This window comes from Manis javanica, chromosome 7 (genome assembly GCF_040802235.1).
Source record: "Manis javanica isolate MJ-LG chromosome 7, MJ_LKY, whole genome shotgun sequence".
NCBI lineage: Eukaryota > Metazoa > Chordata > Mammalia > Pholidota > Manidae > Manis > Manis javanica.
Window position 1 is genome coordinate 78,223,991 of NC_133162.1, and position 15,108 is coordinate 78,239,098.

Consider the following 15,108-nt stretch of genomic DNA (forward strand, 5'->3'; position numbering starts at 1 on the left):
AAGGTTAGTAGATTTTTTCTCCCAGGAAAGCAAAGTATGACCTCTCTATTATCAGTGTGGTCTGTGGGTCAGCAGCAACGGATTCACCTGGGAACCTGTTGGGAATTTGGACCTTGGAAATCCACTTGGACCCACTGATCAGAACCTGTGTTTACCAGTGTCCCATGGTGATCCACGTGCATGTGAACATTTGAGAGGTGCCGTCTGGACCACAGCCAGAAGCCTGGCTGCTTGTCTTTGCCGCCCTAAGCCCTAAGCGAGGATGGCTTGGTGCACCTGCCCAGTGTCAGGAGGACCAGCTGCCCGAGAACAGGCAAACACGGCACCTTCCTTTATTGAGTTTGTCTCACGGTTGGAATCAGCTTTACTTCTTCTAGTCCTAGGGAAGGCTTAAGGTAGACATCAGGGAGGGCACAGGAGAGAAAAACAAAAATCGCTGGTACCTAGAACAGTTCTGGGGCCCAGGCACACAGTAGGCACTCCATAAATGCCAACTGAGCTGAAGTGAAGAGCAGACAAGGACACAGGGAAGAGAGGAAAACAAGAAAGGAAAGAGGCAATGCACCTCTAAGCCCAGTTGTCCCACTGTGCACTGAAGGCCTCCAGCCCATGAAGACAAGCCAGTCTGAAGAATTTGGAGAGCAAGGGATACTGACATTAAGCAGATTTTTCTCTATGTCAGGATTTCTCAAGCCTTTACAATCTTGTAGATCTGGGGTTCTCGGTGTGGTCCCCAGACCAGCAGAGTCAGCACCCTCAGGACTTTATTAGAGATGCAGATTCTCAGGACCCACCACCTACCTCTGACACGGAAACTGCGGGTGGGTCCAGAAATCCAGATTTTAACAAGCCCTCCAGGGGCTTCTGATGTCAGCTATAGTTTGAGAACCCCTCATACACACGTACAAGCGTCAGTTAGAAGGAGATGATGACCTTTAAAATTCCCTAGAAGCTCAGGGGCTTTGGGGTAGCCTTCGTGAAGCTAAGGGGGTGCATGAAGTCAGGCCAATGCATGCTGTGACACATGGAGCCAACTGGTTTCTAAGCTGGGGTGCGAATAGAGGGTGTGGGGTCCTCTTCCTGCACAAAACTCATGGCTTTGGTTTCTAAAACTATGAGAATGAGCTCCCTCAACATCCCCCCCATCCAGCTGGTCCCCTTGCCCTCTCTTGCCCACTCTCAGCCTCGGAGGGCCACATCCCCAGGCCTCACCTGCCGCCCTGCCCCTTCCTCCCTCCACTGGAACTCAGCCCCATGTGCTGTGGCCCCAGGTCTTCTCTCCAGGCTCCTTCTACTCCTCATCTCAGGGACCTGCACTTTGCTTCTCTTCACCACCAACTCCTTCCAAGGAGCCACTGCATATGCGATTCTGTCTGGTCTCAAACAGCAGGTGCCGTGTGTGGGGCTGGCAGCACAGGGTGACAGGAGTCACTGCCAGCAGCCCACACCATCCCCACCTGCCACCCACAAGGCCTCTGGGCTGAGAGCCTGGGAGCCTGCCCCCTGACCTGCACGCCCTCACCTCCAGAGGCTGCACAGGGCTTTCAGCCTCAACATGCCCTGAAAGTGGACTTGTCTTCCCTTCAAACCTTTTGTGCCTGGCTTCCCTGCTTAATAACCACCCCATTGTCCCTACAAGCCAGATGCACAGTGTCACAGACGCCTTGGGTTCTCGCCTCCACCTCTCCCCATTTTGACCTCATTCCGGCGGGGTCCCAGAGCCCTCCAAACCACATGCCGTGGGCCCCCCTCCTCTGCCCTCTTTGCCTCCACCCAGCCTCTTCTGCCCCTCTAGACACTCTTGACTGACCCTCAATGGCTGCCAGGCTAAGCTTCTGCAATGTGGCCCTGACTTCTCTCACATCTCCCTATTTCCCACTGACCACTGCAAATCCAGAACTATAGTGCTCAACTGCAGGTTGTGGCACATTTCTGATGTCCTCCCAGAAAGATGCCTGTGGCTTGCAGAGGTGACCCTGTGATGCCTGGGAGAGGGAAGGAAGGAAAGAAGATGCCCCACTGGATCTCATCTGATGGGAGATGTGCAGTGGGTGAGGGTGCCGGCACCTGGTCACCTCTCCCAGAACTCAATCACATTCTGCACTGCTCTGTTCTACTGGGAAGGAAGCTATTTTTCTCAATTTCCCTTAAAGAGGATATTCCTTTATCAGCCTACCAACCTCCTGTAATCAAGCTCGAGGCTGCTTATGGTGAGCGGTGAGCAGTGAGTAAACACAGGAGCTGCCCCTCCTTTGATGCCACCAGGAAATTTCACAACTCACTTGCCTCTGTATGAGGCCCCAGCATATCCGCCCCTTGCAGATGGCGCTTTCTCTGCCAGAGCATCCTTGCCCCACTCTCTAGGCCCCACCTTTGTCTGCCTGCCCAGCAGCCTCCCTGGACCCATAATGAGATAACACCAGACACAGTGAGGGTTCCTCTAGAGCCCCTGAAGGCAGGGGCCAATCTGTGGAAGCAGAGGCTCAGTGGGTGTGTGATGGTGGAGATGTGGGTCCTGGATGGCCTGACTCCCTGACCAAAGATGGATGGAGGCTAACGCTGTCTTTAGAGAGAAGCTTCTCTGGGTAGGGTTGACTTACGTGGTCCCTGCTCTCACAGAAACCCTGAGTAGAAGCTATGGTCTCATTTTTTGGATGAAGACACTGAGGCTCTGAGGAGTTGGAGAGCTTCCCTAGGATCCCCTTTCTCCAGCCCGAGCTCTCCAGGCGCCCCTCACCTCCTGGGGTGTGGTTCCTCTGAGCTGCTTTCCTGAGGTCCCATCCCCTTGGTGCAGCTGAGACCTCCTCAAATGCAGGAGCCACAGCTCTTACCCTTTCTTAGTGCCTCATGGTCTGCAGCCCCCTGTGCCTACAGGGTGGTACTCAGCTGACCCCCCTGCCTGTGCTGTGCCAGGAGGGCTGAGGGCCCATCCCAGGATTTCTTTGCTCTATTCCTGCCAAATACTCCACAGCTCAAGAAGCCAAGTGACATGGAAGATGTGTAGAAAGATGGGCTATGATGTCACTGGCTAGATGGTGGCCTGTGTGGCCAGTGCTGGGGGGCACAAGAGAGAAGAACTTGCTCAGGCCTGGAGGTTTCTAGAAGCTTCTGAGAGAAGGAGCATCTCACCCTAGTCCTGAAAAATGATGAGCTGGACTCAGCGAGACAAGGGAGAGAAGAAGGGTGTTTAAGGCAGAGGAAATTGTGCAAAGACAAGGGGGTGCAAAAGTACCCTGCAAACTAGTTCTGGTTGTAAATGGCTGGAGTGTCCTGTGCACTGGGGGGTAAGAGAGAAGGTTGGGGTCTGGGAAGAGATGCCTGGGTGCTCACCTACAGTTGGGGACATCATTGAAGGATTTTAGATAGGGGAGTAAAAGGATAATATTTGCCTTTGTAGAAGGAGCCACCAACAGACTATGTGTATACTAGAGTGTGTACTACCTCCTGTGTGGGAGTGGGGCGCTGTGTGGGATGGAGCCTGGGGAGGCAGGTAGAAGGATGTTCCTTAATGTCCCAGGGACAGATGGCAGAGCTGCAGGAAGAGGACACACACCCTGATACCCCAGGAAATGGATGAGGCTCAAGTGCAGCTGGATGGAAGATGAGGCCAAGGGAGGCATCCAGGCCAGTGATTTCAACCCTGACGGTACATTGGAGTCCCCCAGGGAGCTTTAAAAGTAATGCATGTCTTAGCAGTCTGGGTGAGGCAGGTGGAGGGAACAGCATGGAATCTGTAATACTGAACATGCAATTGGGATTGAGAGCCACTGATCTAGGATGTCCTTGGCTGTGACGGCGATCCATGAGAAGGAAAAGGTGGGAGTGTGTGCGTGAGAGTGAGAGAGTGAGAGCAGGAGAGAGAGGGAGAGAGGGAGAGAATGGGAGTGGTTGTGTGTGTGAAGTGTGAGGTGAAGGTCTGTGAAGTGACAACGAAGGTCTGTGAGAGGCCAGCTGGGTCAATTCATTTTGAAAGAATTTACTGCACACCTACTCAGTGGCAGCCGCTGTGCTAAGCTCCTGAGATACAAAGATGACATTGACGCTAAGGAACACTGAGCAGACATAAGAAAAGCATAGCCTGGTCTTCATCCCCCCAGGTCCCCCCCACCGTGTCCATCCTTCTATCCTCCCTCCACCATCCCTCCCTCTGCCATGCCTGAGCAGAGGTGGTACTACTTCTCAAACCAGCAGCATCTCCTCTCACCTCACAGCCTCTCCATTCATATCATTTTCTCTCCAACCGCCCCTTTCACAAGGGGCTTCCGTCCTGCTTGTTCCATCCTGCTCTGGGCTCTGCCCTCCTAAAGCCACATCGCTGACTCAGAAACACTAGTCCCTGGTTTGGAAGTGAGACATGTAATAGCTCTGATGTTTCCAAGGGGCCAGATGTTGGGCACTGCTGTTACTAATCCAGATGTTCGGCTTTAAGTTTTCTCTCCCGTTGTAGCAAGGGAAAAAAATCCCAGCTTTGGGCCTAAACAGACCTTGATTCAAATCCTGCCTTTGCCGGTTTTTGCCTAAGTGACTTGAGGCAAATTCGTTGACCTGGATCCAGGGGAGCCTTAGCTTTTTCACCAGAAAATGGTCGAGAACAGTACCTCCCCCCAGGCTGCTGTGAAGGTCAAAATAAATGATTCTAGGAGAAGCACCCACCCTGCCAGCCTGGCAATAAGAAGAGGCTTCAGAAGAGTCAGGCCCTGCTGCTCCTCCCAGCAACTAGATACCTGAGGGAGAAAATGCATACGGCCTTTCTGCTGTGAGGCGACTTTCTGAGGAGGCTGACTGTAGACTCCTGTGTGTGTACATTTCTTCCAAAACGTCCAAAGGAGGGAGGCCTTGGTGCAGGACGGGGTGTGTGTTCCCTTTCATCCCATGCTTTCCTTTAAAAAACCTGAACAGATGAGGCGCCCTTCTCCAGGGGAGCAGCTAGGCAACCAAGCACACTGCCACAGACCCTGACTGGGTTAGTGGTTCTCCACCTCTTTGCCAGCTGGACGTGCCTACTCAAGTCCAGGGTCCACCCTGGGAGACTCAGCCTGGCTCTGGGGAGGGCCAGGAGTTCCTCAGGGCATTCTCAGGTTTGGTCAGGTTGCAGAACCACAGATTTAGGATTATCCAGACTTGCATGATTATAAGAATTCCCTAAGGTGTCAAAGTGTAGGTTCAAAGGCCCCTCCTCTAGCCCTGGGGTGGGGCTGGGGCATCCAGGGAGGCTCAGGGTTCAGCAAGCTTTACAAACCCTGCAGTAGTTTAGCTGCACAAGGACACACAGGTTGGATCTCTGCCCTTTATTATCAGGGGACACTGGGCAAGGTATTTGAATCCCTTATTCCTCAGATTCCTCAGTTGCAAAATGGGGATAATAGCTGTGCCTACCTCGCGGGGTTACAATGGATGGACTGGGAATGTGTGTTGGTAACCAGTACAGGCATGCTGGCTCTTGTTTCTGCCACCTAGGTGACAACCTGGACATTATGCTTCAGTTGGCTATGGGGGTGGGGGACTAGATGTGGTTGGGGAGGGGGCATTCCAAGTAAAGACATCCACTTGGGGCTGAAAACAGCTGTGTTTAGTGTCTAAAAACCCCAGGCTCTTACTTGGGTTAGGTACAGGTGACCCTGTGACTGTGCACTGAGGGCTCACTCAATAGCCAAGATGTAATCAAGTGATTGGGAAGAGTTGCTCAGCTGAGTTGCTCCCCAAGCCCGAGGCCTCCTGAGAAAGGAGGGAGGGTCCACCCCTAGCCACGGCCACTGGAGGAGCTGCTCAGTGTCTTAGTTCTTGCAGACTTACGCTTTGGAGTAGTTGAGAACAAAGTCCACTCCTTTCTCACTGTCAAACTGGATATCCCGGGGTAAATCCTTGTGGCATTTGGCATCAATACTCAGGGGGAAGCCAGGGTTCCACTCCATCCATCTGAACATGAAAAATAATAAGAAAAATGGGTTAAATGCCTGGCCTTCAGTTGACCCTCTCAGGCTGAAGGCTGCCCATGTGGTCTGAGGATGTACCTGCCACCAGGCACCTTACAGCCGAGCGTGCGTCCAGCGAGGTACTGGACCCCTCCCAAGGTCCAGAGGTAGCCTGCTTTGCTGTGCCTTGAATGTCACAGTGGGAGGCCTGAGGTCCCCCAAACCCAAGACTGGGCTGACAGCACAGCGGTAGCAAATGGTAGGTGAGCTGCAGCGCATGTACAGAAGCTGGAAAGGAAGCATCAGAAGACCTCACTTATTTGAGATGACATTGAATGACAACGTGCACCCAGCACAGAACTGCCTTGCTGGCCACTGGAGGTAGAAGTGGCTGAGGCTACCACACATGACCTGGACATGCTTGGTCAACCCACCCATGTGTGGTGTGCGGTGACTGGGGGGCAGGGGACAGTGGGCATGCCTCCCGGTAGGAGCACAAGGCAGCAGGATAGCTAGGAAAGGACCGTCAGGGGCAGACCACTGCCAACAGCAGGGCTAGAGGCTGTTATGTTCAAAACAGCTTCCCACAAAGACAGGCTGTGTACTCTAATCAGCCAAAATTTTTAGATCCTGGTGTCCTTGAAATTATCCTGGAGCATTGAGCATTTTGTTGTATTTAAAATTTTTCAGTTTTATTTTTGTTTATTGCAAAAAGAAAACAAAACCCTGTTAGCATCTTTTGGACAGGGAGTATGATCTTATATTTGTTTCAAAACCAAAATTGACATTCTTGGATTTCAGCTTTTCCATTTGTATTCCTAAATCTTCCTCTTTTTAAAATCTCTCTTGTGAGAGGCAAGTAAAACACTGAGAGCTTAAGTCATTAAAAAGTCTCAAGCTTTTTAATGTCATCTTGTGCTTTTACTGTCACAAAAATCCGCACTGTTTTTCATGGTGTCCTGTTGGCTCAGTAAGTCTCTCATTAGGATCATAAGAGAGACATGAACTGGATGTGATCACAGCGCATTAAGCAAATACTTTTAGAAAGTGTTTTTTTCTGTTGTATAGCACCTTCCTTTTTCACTCTCAGGTTACTTACAATATTCTTTCTTCCTGGACTTTAAGAGCACCTATTTTTGTTGTTCATATTAACACCAATGTTGGTGTTACAAGGATAAAAATGTGGACACGTGTACAAATGTTGACTAATTTATTGATTTTTTTCCCTCTGTTTTAGAAAATAATTCAAGGCATCTCCAATATATGTCTAAAATCGAGGCAGTTGTCTGGTAGCCCCAGTGGTATTAACTGTCAATTAGTTAACTATTATCATTTGTCATAACGATTTATTTTTTATTTATATTTTTTATTTTAATTAGTCAATTTATTTATTTTGTTGTCATAATCTACAATTACATGAAGAATATTATGTTTCCTAGGGTCCCCCCTTCACCAAATCCCCCCCACAAACCCCATTACAGTCACTGTCCACCAGCGTAGTATGATGCTGTAGAATCACTACTTGTCTTCTCTGTGTTGCACAGCCCTCCCCTTGCCCCCCCCCCCACATTATACATGCTAATCGTAATGTCCCCTTTCTTTTTCCCCACCCTTATCCCTCCCTTCCCTCCCTTTCTCCCCAGTCCCTTTCCCTTTGGTAACTGTTAGTCCATTCTTAGGTTCTATGATTCTGCTGCTGTTTTGTTCCTTCAGTCTTTCTTTGTTCCTATAGTCTTTGGGTTTGAGGTGAGTCTCTGGTAAGCAGCATATAGATGGGTCTCGCTTTTTTATCCATTCTATTGTTCTGTGTCTTTTGATTGGTGCATTCAGTCCATTTACATTTAGGGTGATTATTGAAAGATATGTACTTATGCCATTGCAGACTTTAGATTCGTGGTTGCCAAAGGTTCCAGGTTAGCTTCTTAAGTATCTTACTGTCTAACTTAACTCACTTATTGAGCTATTTTAAACACTGTCTGGTTATTCTTTATTTTTCTCCCTTCTTATTCCTCCTCCTCCATTCTTTATATGTTGGTTGTTTTATTCTGTGCTCTTTTGTGCTTCCTTTAACTGCTTTCATGGGTAGTTGATTTTATTTTTTGCCTTTAGTTAGTATTTGGTTGGTCTGCTTTCTTTGCTGTGATTTTATTTTCTCTGTTGACATCTATTTAGTCTTAGAAGTGCTCCCATCTAGAGCAGTCCCTCTAAAACACCCTGTAGAGGTTTGTTTGTTTGGGAGGCAAATTCCCTCAACTTTTGCTTGTCTGGGAATTGTTTAATCCCTCCTTCATATTTAAATGATAGTCGTGCTGGAGACAGTATTCTTGGTTCAAGGCCCTTCTGTTTCATTGCATTAAATATATCATGCCATTCTCTTCTGGCCTGTAAGGTTTCTGTTGAGAAGTCTGATGATAGCCTGATGGGTTTTCCTTTGTAGGTGACCTTTTCCCTCTCTCTAGCTGCCTTTAAAATTCTGTCCTTGTCCTTGATCTTTGCCATTTTAATTATGTGTGTTGGTGTTGTCCTCTTTGGGTCCCTTATGTTGGGATTTCTGTGTACTTCCGTGGTCTCGGCCATTATTTCCTCCCCCAGTTTGGGGAAGTTTTCAGCAATTATTTCTTCAAAGACACTTTCGATCCCTTTTCTCTCTCTTCTTCTTCTGGTACCCCTATAATGCGGATATTGTTCCTTTTGGATTGGTCACACAGTTCTCTTAATATTGTTTCATTCCTGGAGATCCTTTTATCTCTCTCTGTGTCAGCTTCTATGCATTCCTGTTCTTTGGTTTCTATTCCATCAATGACCTCTTGTATCTTATCCATTCTGTTTATAAATCCTTCCAGAGATTGTTTCATTTCTGTAATCTCCCTCCAGACTTCGTTTTTCTTAGCTCTTGCATATTTCTCTGCAGCTCCATCAGCATGGTTATGAGCTTTATTTTTTTATTCTTTTTCAGGAAGACTGGTTAGGTCTATCCCCTTCTCAGGGTTTGCCACTGTGATCTTGGTCTGTATCAATTTCTTCTGCCTTTTCATGGTGATAGATATATTTGTGGGGAGCTGGCGCATGTGTTGGGTAAGAGAAAGTCCCTTCTTGCCAGTTTGTGGCATTCCTCTCCTGGGAGAACAGTGGACTCTAGCGGCCTGTGCTGGGCAGCTGCATGCAGACGGGGCTTCTGATCTTGCCCGGCCACTATGGAGTTTATTTAGCTCTGCAGTTGCTGTGGGCATGGCCTGCCTCAGGCTGCTGCTCCAATATGGTGAGGCTGCGTAGGAGGGGAACAGGCAGGAGGCTGTTTATTGTGGTGAGGGGCTTCCGAGCTGCGCTGTGGGGGTTCGGGCACCCAGAGTTCCCCGGGGTTCTCAGCTGCTGGGCTAAGTGTCCCAGGGTGCTTCCGTCCAGCTGTGAGGTCCCTGTCCCTTTAAGACTTTCAAAATGCACTCGCTTTTCTTTGTCCCAGTGGCACCAGCTACAGGGACCCACTCACAGGTCTTACTGTCCTGTTTCCCTAGTTTCCAGCACCCCACGCACGCACTGTGTGTCTGCGCTCTGGTCCGGATGGCTGGGGCTGGGAAGTTAGCAGTCCTGGGCTCCTTCTCCCTTCCTGCTTGGACTCCTCTCCTCTCGCCAGGAGCTGGGGTGAGGGGCGCTTGGGTCCCGCCGGGCCGGGGCTTGTATCTTTCCCCCTTCGTGAGGCGCTGGGTTCTCGCAGGTGTGAATGTGGTCTGGCTGTTGTCCTGTGTCTTCTGGTCTCTCTTTTATGATTAGTTGTATTTGTTGTATTTTCAAAAATATATATGGTTTTGGGAGGAGATTTCTACTGCTCTACTCACGCTGCAATCTTGGTTCTGTCATACCAATTTAAATATCACTCACCATTTATCTCTTGCCCCTGAGAAGTCCAAGGGATGTAATTAATTTTAAACAGCTCAGAGGAGCTGGATTTTTTTCAGTGTCTAAACATTGAGGTCAGTGAGGAGAAGTGTGCCAGCAAATGCATTCACGTGTTCTTAAGTGTAGGGCTGACTTGGAGAGAAACAGGGAACATCTCCTCAGAACTCCTCCCCTGCTCCTGTCCCCCAGCCTCCTGAGGGTGGCAGGACCAATGGGTGAAGTGTCCCACCTTGGGTGGTCAGGAGTCCACGGCCTCTCAGTGCATGGAGAGGTATAGTTTGCCAGCTGTCTTGTGACTATGTCTGAAACCAAATGTCTGCTCCTCCTGTTGCAGGTCACTGTGGCCTGAGAAACCTGACAGGGTGACCTGCACAGGCACCAAAGGTCCTCATGTTCATAATTAGGCAAAGAAAAAATAATTACACTCCACTGGGGAAGAACTAGTTGAACAATGAGGCAGAAGGAAGGAAGAAGCAGAGAAGACATTTCATTTTCTTTTTGAAAAAAGAACAGAGAAAGAAGTCTTAAGGAGATGCAATTAGAATGTAAAAAGATCTCTGCAACAACAAAATATGATTTCTGGAAAGAAAAATCAATAGAGAAATGTTAAAAGAGAGTAGTCAATGTGAGATCTGATTGGTCTCTTGGAAGACAAAATGTATTCATTCAATAACAAATCACCAAGCACCTGTTTGCTCTGTGCAAAATGGAAGAAAATGTGCACAAATACAGAGCGAAAACACAAAGATATGGAAACCATGAATGCAAACATGAAAGCCAGATACAAAAGATTTAAAATGCAGAGAGCAGGAGTTCCAGAAGAAGAGAAAGAAACATACAGAGAAGTAAAAATCAGATAAGGGAAAAACTTCCTTAAGCTGCAAAAACCTCAATTTTCTGAGCAAATTAGAAAAAAAGAAAGTCCTACCTAGATATATACAGATTAAGTTTTAAACTATGAAAGAGAGAGGAGAATGTGGGGTGGGAGGCAGGGGGGTAGGGAGAGATGAAGGGAAGGGGGGAGGAAGGAAGGGAGGGAGAGAGAAGAGAGCGATGCTCCCATGAGCTCACAAGCTGCTGGGAAAAGAAGAGTATCTTTAGGTTTCTCATTCGCCATACTGAGAATGGAGACAGCATAAAGTGTTCACAGACTTTTTTTTTAGGTCATTATCTAAGTTTCTGATATCAAGCAATTGAGGAGGACAGGAGACTTATTTTGGGTCACAGAACAAGCACAGACTCAGGTGTTGTATTGCCCACATACCCTTTCTGAGGAAGTTAATTGAACAAATTCAGCCAAAAATGAAATTAGAATGAACTAAGACATTCCTAAATAGTGTTCATCAGAACATAAAAGCAAGTATAATTTTAAACAAACAAAATGTCAAAGGCATTTTCTCAAAAATCAAGACCTAGAGAGGATGGTCATCATTGCTATAATTACTTGTTTTGGGAATTCCAGCCATGCAATAAAAAAAAAAATACCAGCGATGTAAATCGTGGAAAATAAGATCATTTAGAAAGTATGATCAAATAATTAGGTAACTAAAAAGACTCCTTGAAAATGCTTAGTGCCAATAAAAGGATTTAGCAAGGTGTCAATACAAGGTGAATATTTTAAAAATTGAGTCATTTATCTTTATCTCAGCAATATTTATGTACAAATGGAAAAATATCCCACTCAGAATGGTACCAGCCATGTTTTCTCCAGGTATAGAGTAACTAAAAAGTTAAAGTCCTACCTGAAGAAAACTAGAGATTCTATTGAAAGACATTACCCAGGCTCTGGATGGGAAAGACACACTGCTCTTGGATGAAAGGACTGCCATCATTCCAATGCCAGCATATAACACATTTACACGTGATTCAAAGCACTTCTCATCACAAAAATCCTGAGAAAGAACAGCGCAATAGTGAAACAGCTCTTAACATACATTAAACAGTTCCAAGAATCAAAAGACAACACTGGATGCAGAGTAGAAAAACAGAGTAACACACAAAGTCCCAACAGACCCACGGAAATATGTGAATATAATACAAAACTAGCTGGCACTTACTGAGAGGCCTTTCTGTGTGGCAAATACTACTCTGCATGCTTTCGTGGTTAACCCATTGCATTCTCTCAAAACCCCTCTGGGGTAGTACTGCTATTTCATCCACTTTACAGATTGAGTGGATTGAGGCACAGAGAGATTAAACAACTTTTACAAGACAATGACTAGGTGGCAGTAAGTGGAAGCTGAGCCCAGGCACTGGCTTTAGAGCCTGGGCATGTGACCACCATCCTGGGCTAGTCCTGTGTGCTGTGTTGGTCATTCTAAGGCAGGAAGAAGGCATACATTATGTAATAAATGACACCACGGATGTTTGACCCCTACTTCACATCATGTACAAAAATATATGGCAGATGAATTAAGGGTCTAAGTTAAAAAGAAAATTGTAAAAGTATCAGACAAAAATGTAGGAGTATTTATGAAACAATGGAGTGGGGATGGCCTTCATAAGAAAAGCAGGAAACACAGAAGTTACGAAGGAAAAACACTACATATATTTAGGAAAATAAAATCCGTGACAAAAGGAACAGAAGACAGTGCTATGCATATAATTAAGGGATACTACCTTCATATATAAAGAGTTCCTTTAGATTAATAAAAAACAGGAAAAGCATACAGACAGGCAGTTCAAAGCAGAAGCAACCCAGACAGGCTTAACGCCCCAGCAGTCAGGTGATGCAGACTAAAACAGCAGTGGGGTCTCACTTAGGGATTTTTAGATTGTCAGAAATTTAAAAGATCAACACCAGGTGTTGGCAAAGGTCTGGATAGAGGTATGCTTTCATATACAATTGGTGGGATTGAAAATTACTATAAAATTGTGGGAAAGGATTTTGTCAGTGCTCCTTAAAATGAAAACTGCTGACTTGACCCAGCCATGTGAGTTCCAGAAATTCATCTGACAGTTATCAAAGCACCAGTACATCAAGATACTTGTACAAGGTTGTGTCTTGCAACACTATTTGTAATAGCAAAAACAAATAAACATACAAGTTGGAAATAGCTCAACAACCATCAGTGTGGGAAATGGGTGAATAAGTTTTGGTACATTCACATAAAGCAAGAAATATGTGGCAATTTAAGAATGAGGAAATCAACGAGATGCTGTTTCACATACATTATACTGATAAAAATGGAAATGTCTCAAGGTGAGAAGTGTGTCAATGATGTAGGGAAGCGGTACCTTGAGATGCAGCTGCTAGGGTAGAAACTGGCAAACCCGTTTGGAAAACAATTGGCAGTGTCTGGCAATAACTGGAAAACTTAAAATGTGGCCTGCGACCCTGTATGTCTACTTTCAGGAATATTCCCTAGAGTAACCCTTCCATGAGAGCACTGGGAGATGTATGAGGAAGCTCACTGCAGTGTGGCTTCTTAACAGCCAGACATGAAAGATGGTGCACACACCCATCAGCAGGAGAGTGGGGAGAGCATGGTGGTTTATTCATGCAATGATAGCTATACAGATGCTAAAATGAATGGATGACATCTATCTGTGTCAACCGGTTGCTCTTCAACACAGATGGATGAACAATAAAGAGCAAGTCACAGAATGATTAGACTAAATACCACCACACAATATACTGTTCTGTGTGTGTGGGTGCCCATGTGTGCACCAGTCACAGGGAAAGAACAAGGGTGGTGGGTTATGACCTCTGTTGGCTTCTCTGTGTCTGCCTGTTCTGAGCAATGAGGCTAGCAGGACCTGCAGCTTTCTGACACACTGGAGGCTATTCTTAGTTGTTAATTTACTTCCAAACTCTAATCTGGAAGCCTGAGAGTTCATGTGAAAGAGGAACCTCAAGATTATGCAGACAGTGCAAAGTTCAGCATTTCCTGAACGGAAGGAGAGGAGGGAGTCTGAAAAAGGCAATTGAGTGGAAGGGGTAAGCAAAAATGACAATTAGATCAAAGAGCAATCTGTCTCACCAGAAAACCCTGCTGCCCCATATCCTTTGAAGCTGCCAAGAACCCCATCCCTTTGAAACAAATACACCATTGAATCCACCTCTTTCTGGTAAAGAGGTGTTTCCCCAAGTGTGTTCCATAGAGCACTCATTCTGCAGGACATTAAGAGTCAAATGTCAAATTATCTTGGGAAACACTGGGTTAAAATACATTAACCATGGTTCACTACCATAGAACTTCTCAGAATACTCAATGCTTATATGCATTGTGGACCTAAAGGAAGGGGATGTGAAGAACAGTTTCCCAAACTTTTTTTAACCATGGGACCGTTTTCTGGGGAGAAAGTTTTGGGATCAGTGCTCCAGAGCACATTTTAAAATACTGGGTTATTTAAAAGGCTAATTTATCAGCCATTAACATCTTAGTCTGAATTAGTTTGATAGGTACTTATTAGTATGAAACTGTTAAGACTTGCTGTCCACTTCCCAATAGGACACAAACTAGCCTGATTCTCTGGAAGTTAACATCACCACAACCTAGGACTCCTTCCTTCCTCAAGGCCAGAAGCATATGGAATGCCCACTGTAGGAGCTTTTCCATGGGTGCTTGAAGTGGGGAGGAAAGCCGAGGAAGGAGCATAGAAACAACTCTTTAAAATGGGAATGGGTGGTGCAGAGCTCTTGGGCAATGTCTTCTGTATTGTATCTAGTACAAAAGTCTCAAAACACATCATATGGTGCCTGAGCTGAGAGGCTTACACATAAATATTCTAAAACAAACCAGAAATTCATAAATCCTTACCCACAGTATAAGTAGATTATTGTCCCCCAGCTGATATAAAGATTTAAGGTTTTATTTTAGAATGTTTATTATGAAACAGAATATATAAATATATGTATGTATGTATATGTATATATGCACACACACATGCAGAAAATGCATAAAACATCTGTATAACCAACATCTGGATTGAGAGAACATTGTCAGTACCTTCAACCTTCATCCAACTTCTCCCAATCATCTTCCTCACTTTTATGATAATCATTTCCTTGCTAGTTTATTGTTCCACCATTGTATGTTTCCCTAAATAACAATCTCTAAATAATAAAATAATTCCAAACTTTATGGATTGGCCAGACATGTTATGTCTGGTTTCTGTTCTTCAATACTGTATTTGTGACGTTTGTCCACACTGCTCTGTGTGGCAGCAGTTCACTGATTTTTCTTGCAGGGTAGGATCATCACAATCTACTTATCTTTTCTACTGCTGAGGGACATTGGGTGGTTTCCATTTTTGGGCTGTCATAAAAAATGCTGTTGTGAACATCTTTGTACATGTA

The 15,108-nt window shown here is 46.0% G+C and overlaps 1 protein-coding gene across 2 annotated transcripts in view; it reads right to left on the bottom strand.

Moving 5' to 3' along the window:
* Positions 1 to 15,108, bottom strand: part of ALOX5 (arachidonate 5-lipoxygenase) — a 53,578-nt gene that overhangs the window by 23,864 nt on the left and 14,606 nt on the right. For both annotated transcript variants that reach the window (XM_073241197.1, XM_017666236.3), the window contains exon 4: positions 5,794 to 5,916. In XM_073241197.1, the coding sequence (XP_073097298.1) occupies positions 5,794 to 5,916 (123 nt within the window). The remainder of the gene's footprint in view (positions 1 to 5,793; positions 5,917 to 15,108) is intronic.